The sequence below is a fragment of the Melanostigma gelatinosum genome, assembly GCF_949748355.1.
Source record: "Melanostigma gelatinosum genome assembly, chromosome: 23".
In the NCBI taxonomy this organism is placed as follows: Eukaryota; Metazoa; Chordata; class Actinopteri; order Perciformes; family Zoarcidae; genus Melanostigma; species Melanostigma gelatinosum.
Genome location: NC_136656.1, coordinates 4,687,393 through 4,693,416, shown reverse-complemented (window position 1 = coordinate 4,693,416; position 6,024 = coordinate 4,687,393). Strand labels below are relative to the sequence as shown.

Here is a 6,024-nt window from a genome sequence, read left to right as displayed (position 1 = left end):
TTCACTTCCTGTTTCCCATCCTCACATCCTAACAGCAGCAGCTCCCACCCAGTCTGTGTGATGGTAAAACAGGCAGAAATATGATCAATAATTCATCCAGTCACTGCAAATCAAACGGGAGGGGATGAATCATAACGGGGACAGTGTTACTGCATGGTTCTGGTGGAGGAAGTACTCATATCCTTGGGTAAAAGTACTAAAATATGCAAGTATTATCTGCTAAATGTGCTTAAAGTATCAAATGTGTACTTATTGTGCATTAAAATGTTCTCCGTCAGTGTTTTTCTATTATATATGATTACTATTTTTGCTGCATTAATGTCTGTGGTGCTGTAGATTATTATAGTAGTGCTCATTTATAATTTATGTACAAAGGGTAGTTTAATCTGTCATATTCTGTGAGATCACCATATGTTTGCAGCGTCACTGTCCCGTGAGAACAAAGTAACTAAAAAAAATGTGACCTGTTTTGTGACGATGTATTTTCCAGCTGATCCAGGTTTTCATAGTTTATTTAGCTTAAGAAGTAGAAGAATTTTCTCAACACATAAAGAAACATTTCATCCTTATATTTATCACAAATATTCAAAATCAACACATTTGTGGACACGTGGTTTTCACTGGACAGGAAGTAAAATGGAAATACTCACAAAAATCATGTATACAAGTACCTCAAAGTTGTACTTAAGTGCAATTTTAAAGTAGTTGTATACATGTTTTTTTTCTATATTTACATATGCAAGGTATTTACTTAATATCCATGTTTTGCCTATTATTGTCCTTTCATTAATTTCTTCATATTTTAGAATCGAGGGTTTAAGTATTAAGGGTATTGATTGATTTTAGGCTAAATACAGAAATCTCAACTCTTTTTTTGGGCCCCCATTAGAGAGATTAAAAACTTAATTTCACTCATAATCTGATATCATTCAGAGTCAGTGATGCATTTTCACAATTTAACGATTTATTTTGTTACTGGAAACAGAAGACAAACAAAGTGTAGGTGATGTTTTTTTTACAGGACTTAATCTAAATAATATGAACATATCCATTCAGTACAACATATATCTGTAATTTACCACCATTTCCTCCTGTTTCTAATATCGTTACGACCCACCAGCACCACCTAGTGGCCAATATGAGTAACATCTACTTTTTATACTCATTTGGTGAGATTATCTACTGCAGTGATGAGAAAACGATTAAAAGTTAAACCAGAACAGCTGAGTAAGCAGTAAAAAAGGAGAAGGCTGATTTTGAACCATATACCGATAATAAGCTCAGTCACTTGAAGTGCTCCTGATGGGCTCTTCACTTCTCTCGTGGTCAAGTCTTCTCCAGACTGTGATAGAAACCAGTGTCTCTGCGGTGCTGTTGGACCGGCATGTTCCTCCTGGTGCTGCTGACCTTCTCCGGGTCGATCTCCACCAGCACCACGCCCGGCTTCTCCCCCCCGCAGTCGGCCAGCACCTCCCCCCACGGGTCCACCGCCAACGCGTGGCCGTACGACCGCCGCTTCTCGGTGTGCCGGCCGACCTGCGCCGCCGCCAGGACGAAACACTGGTTCTCGATGGCCCTCGCACGGAGCAACACCTGGGAATAAAAGACACGGGATTCATGTTTGCTTGGGTTTATTGTCCTTTCATTGCAAGCGTGAGTGAACTCATCCCACCTCCCAGTGAGCAGCTCCTGTTGCTTCAGTGAAGGCTGATGGATACGTCAGAATATCTGCCCCGTGCCGTCGCAGAGCCAGCGATAACTCCGGGAATCTCAGGTCATAGCAGATGCCCAGGCCAACCTGTGGCCACAAAATATAAATAGTCAGAACAAAGACACAGAACACAAACAGATTGTGCATTTAAAGATCCACTCTGTGACGATTCTTATCTCATAAAATGACACCTTGCCGATGGGAGTTTGGACCGGAGACACGAGGGAGGGTCCCGGGATGGTGAAGGCGCTTTCTTTAAGGGACACACCTTTGTCTGGCAGCTCCACATTGAACAAATGGGACTTCCTGTAAACTGAGACGATGTCACCTGTGGGTGTAACGACAATGTGACAATGATTTTCACGAGTGCGTTTGTTGCGAGTGAGAGAACGTACAGAGAGCTTGTTTAATGAGCGGTACCTTTATCATTAATTATGACGTGACTGTTGTAGATTCGTCTGTCAGACTCCCAGTCATGTTGTCGTTCATGAAATCCTCCGAGAGACAGCCACACTTCCAACTTCCTGGAAGGAGGACGGGTTAAAATGCCTGAAGAAATGGCAATTATTCACATCCTCCACATGAGACAGTAGTAGAGTAGCTGCCTGCTGATGGATTCAGAGTTGACTATAGATACATATTTACATTTTGCAACAATAAATGTACTCAACCTAGACTGGTTCTGTCTACCTGGCCAGCTGAGTGTATTTTGAGATTGTGTCCCCCGTCAGGCTCTCAGACAGCGACAGCGTCTCCTCCAGACTGGATCCGATGTAGTCGAAGGCCTCGGGGAGGAAGACCATGCTGGCGCCTCGCGCCTGGGCTTCCTCCACCAGCTGCTTGCAGGCGGAGAAGTTGGCCTCTTTGTCCGGGGTGACCGTCACCTGACACACTGCGGCCACTGGGTGAGGTGAAGTCGACATCCTGCAGGGAGAGGAGAGGTTGTTGTTATGTCCACAGCACAGACGCTGCATGCAAAGATCAAAGGACAACCATGGTTGACCATTAACTGCACCGGTTATTTTGTTATATATTCATTGTGCAATATTGCGCAGCTCTACAAAACACAAAATAGGTCCCTTGTTTAGAGGGACAGCTGTTAGAGAGCATAACAATACACTCCCTTGTCAGGATAGTAAGCTTACCTGTTTTGTAGCTTGATCTGTTGTTTCCAAACTGGAAGAGAGGCCAAAGTCTTTGCACAAGTTCCCAAAATGCACCTGACCATGAACATTGGTCCAAGTGACCCAGACAGCACGTCACGTTTAGCCCGTGTTAGTGTCACATGTGTTTGGTTCAGTAGTGTTCAAGTGTACCCAGCAGTGTATGAAGTAATTCAAATCAGCTCCACCGTTACCGGCTGCTGGGCTTCATTTCCACACAGGCACTCACACGGAACAGCTCTATACATGTAGCCTGGGGTCCTTCAGAGCAACACCCTTCCAAGATGGCAGCCAACAGTAGCAGCACGGGCAGCAAACCCAGCAACAGCGCCGGTGGAAAACCGTCCGGCCCGTCAGCCGAGCAGGTACTTTAACCTCCACCTCGGGCTGCTTCAGTCGGTACACTCGTTGTTGTTGTTGTTGAGTCGAGTCCAGTGAAGATAGAGCCGCTAATCTGACTCCCTGTTGGCTAATGCTAACGTTAGCTTCCCCATCGCCCATCATTCTGCTTTCTCACCACCAAACGTGACAACAAGAGCGAGCCAGTGTGAAGCCTTCAATAGTATTTACATGTATAAAGAGTTTGACAATGAATTTGGGTTTATGTATATTTCATTAACGTAACGCCTCTAATGGGTCGGTGTGTTCCAGTTGAAGGAAGTGTGAGAACCTATTTTTATCACTGGACACCATCAAACCTTATTCTAACGTCAAGTAGTCAGATTACTATGTAATACTGAAATGTAGAAATCCTAACTTTATACATCCAAAGTACTTGATTTATAAAGATACATGACGACGTATAAATATTTAATTTGTTTAATTGATGATCATAACTGGAATGGTGACATCACTACAGTACTGACTCAAACTAAAATGAACAAATATCTGTTTATGTTGCTGATGGTGTGTTTTTTGTGTGACAGGTGGTGGCAACGTTTCAGAGGATGCGTCAGGAGCAGCGCGGTATGGCATCTAAATCTGCAGAGTTGGAGATGGAGATCAACGAGCACAGGTTGGTGGCAGATGTTCCCACATCTGCAGCCTTCAACTCAAAGCAACAACATAAGAATGTGTGCTGAGTCACAAATACATCACGAAAAAACTGATCCACTGAGTGGATCTGTTGTCGTTTTGTTGTTTTTTTTAACTTCCCTTATTTTTCCATTCAGCTTAGTAATTGACACCCTGAGGGAAGTCGACCCTACGAGGAAATGCTTTCGTCTAATCGGAGGAGTGTTGGTGGAGCGGACGGTAAAAGAAGTTCTACCAGCCCTGGAAACCAACAAAGAACAGGTGATGGATGAGAAAGTGAAAAACCAAATCTATAAAATGAGTGCTGCATTGTTTATAAATGTATTTAAACTTCAAGTAGTGCATACTTGTAACCTTTTAATCCACTGATCTCACCCCCCCCCCCCCCGCCCCCTTTTGTTTTCTCCTCAGATCTCCAAAATAATCGAGACCATCAACACACAGATGCAGAAGAAAGGCCGCGAGCTGACGGAGTACAGGGAGCGCTACAACATCCGGCTGATGGGAGAGGGTGAAGGAGAGGCTCAAGGCCAGTCGGCAGTGTCTTCCAGGGACAGCGAGGGGGGCGGGTCTAAAAGCGGAGCCGGCGTTTTAGTGTCGTAGTTTGTGATGAAGGGCCTTTATGATTTCTGCAGTACTGAAAAAATGTTTGGAACGATGAAATCTAGGGTTCAAAATTGGAACTTTTCACAGGAAAACATTGGTTTTGATTAAATTTCCGCTTAACATACTTCACTTGGTGTTGAAGTTCTTTGCAACCGACACAAACTCACGATACATGGTGTTGTGTGTGTAACAACCGAGGCTGTTTGTCTTACATCTGCCTTTTCGTTTTTATTTCTGAAATATTGTGGCGTAAATTAAACAATTACATTTCAAGTGCTTGTTTTAGTCTTACTCGCATTTACACCTGAGCAAATACATATTTTACTGTCTCAGATTACAGAAAATAATTTCCCCATATTAAGATATCCCAAAGGTGCTATGTTAAAGATTAAAGATTCACAGTAAAAAAAAAAGAGTCAAATGCCTAAAACATACTGAGTGCACATGGTTATTAAATTAAAAGCTACATCACAGTGCATTTTTAAGTCAACACGCATTATTTAGACTTACAATTTTGAACTAACAGCTTCAAAATTAGGTGGAAAAAAGCTGATTTCACAAGATTCTTAAGTAGGTTGAGCTTTTCAAAAACATCTGTTGTGAGCATCAACAAGAGGTTAAACCGTTAACATGTCACTATACATCAAAATGAATGTGTCCCGACTCCCGACACATCAAATTGTCTCCACACGTCAGCCGGATACAGAACGGCTGGTTTGAATTCGTAATGTGAGGTCAGTCAGTGAGTGACCAGAAGTCAGAGCTACCACCACAATATTGAATGAAGCCACTGAAAACACAATGGAAGTTGTCCTATTCTTTCTGATCTGCAGCACATGCTTGAGCTCGGTTAAATTAATTTGTTGCGGCCGAGGACCTGATGTGTGCTGTCTGCACGGTTCACGTTGTAGTTAAGACAAACATGTTTTTGTTGATGATTCATGAATAAAAGAATGTCACAATTGTGCTTTTTGTGTGGCGTCTGTGTTTAAAACTAAACATCACCGCTTTAACTTCAAGCAGTATCCCATGCATGTGTGGTACATAACATGTTTAGATTGCATAAATATAACAATGTGACCCATGAATGGCAAATAATGCAGTCAAATTAAGGAAGGGTGGACAGATTTCCATCTTTGTTAGTCCGAGTTTGACTGATGCATGAAAGTTTAAGTATGAAAATAGTGTATTATATATGTTATATAAATACATATATATATATTAGGCATGATTAACATTCGTGGTTTTCTTGGTGATTTTTTCATTTGTTCTATTTTTGGCCAGAGTTTTGAATGACAAGTGAATTTGGATTCTTTAATTAAAGATAAAAACTGAATACAATTGCAGATTGTATTTGTGTGTCCCTATGATGGGCATATGTGGTTAAATAAGCTTGCATTTAAATGGGTGTCAGATAGCAGCAACTTGCAATGTTGCCCTTTTTGTTGGTTTGTGGAAAATGTTACTACATTTTTGGGACACCCCGCTTTTAATTGAGTTTGTTTTATT

The 6,024-nt window shown here is 42.0% G+C and overlaps 2 protein-coding genes across 2 annotated transcripts; one reads left to right on the top strand and one right to left on the bottom strand.

The window, feature by feature from the left end:
• Nucleotides 1–1,084: 1,084 nt before the first annotated feature.
• Nucleotides 1,085–3,016, bottom strand: nit1 (nitrilase 1). The gene is made up of 6 exons (XM_079295135.1): nucleotides 2,857–3,016; nucleotides 2,402–2,635; nucleotides 2,132–2,235; nucleotides 1,903–2,039; nucleotides 1,673–1,798; nucleotides 1,085–1,593 (listed from the first exon to the last, which is right to left on the bottom strand). Exons 1-6 carry the CDS (start codon nucleotides 2,943–2,945, stop codon nucleotides 1,327–1,329), a joined length of 957 nt encoding a protein of 318 aa, XP_079151261.1. The 5' UTR covers nucleotides 2,946–3,016; the 3' UTR covers nucleotides 1,085–1,326.
• Nucleotides 3,017–3,144: 128 nt separating this feature from the next.
• pfdn2 (prefoldin subunit 2) lies at nucleotides 3,145–5,480 on the top strand. The gene is made up of 4 exons (XM_079296040.1): nucleotides 3,145–3,239; nucleotides 3,801–3,889; nucleotides 4,047–4,170; nucleotides 4,321–5,480. Exons 1-4 carry the CDS (start codon nucleotides 3,159–3,161, stop codon nucleotides 4,510–4,512), a joined length of 486 nt encoding a protein of 161 aa, XP_079152166.1. The 5' UTR covers nucleotides 3,145–3,158; the 3' UTR covers nucleotides 4,513–5,480.
• The last annotated feature ends 544 nt before the right edge of the window (nucleotides 5,481–6,024 follow it).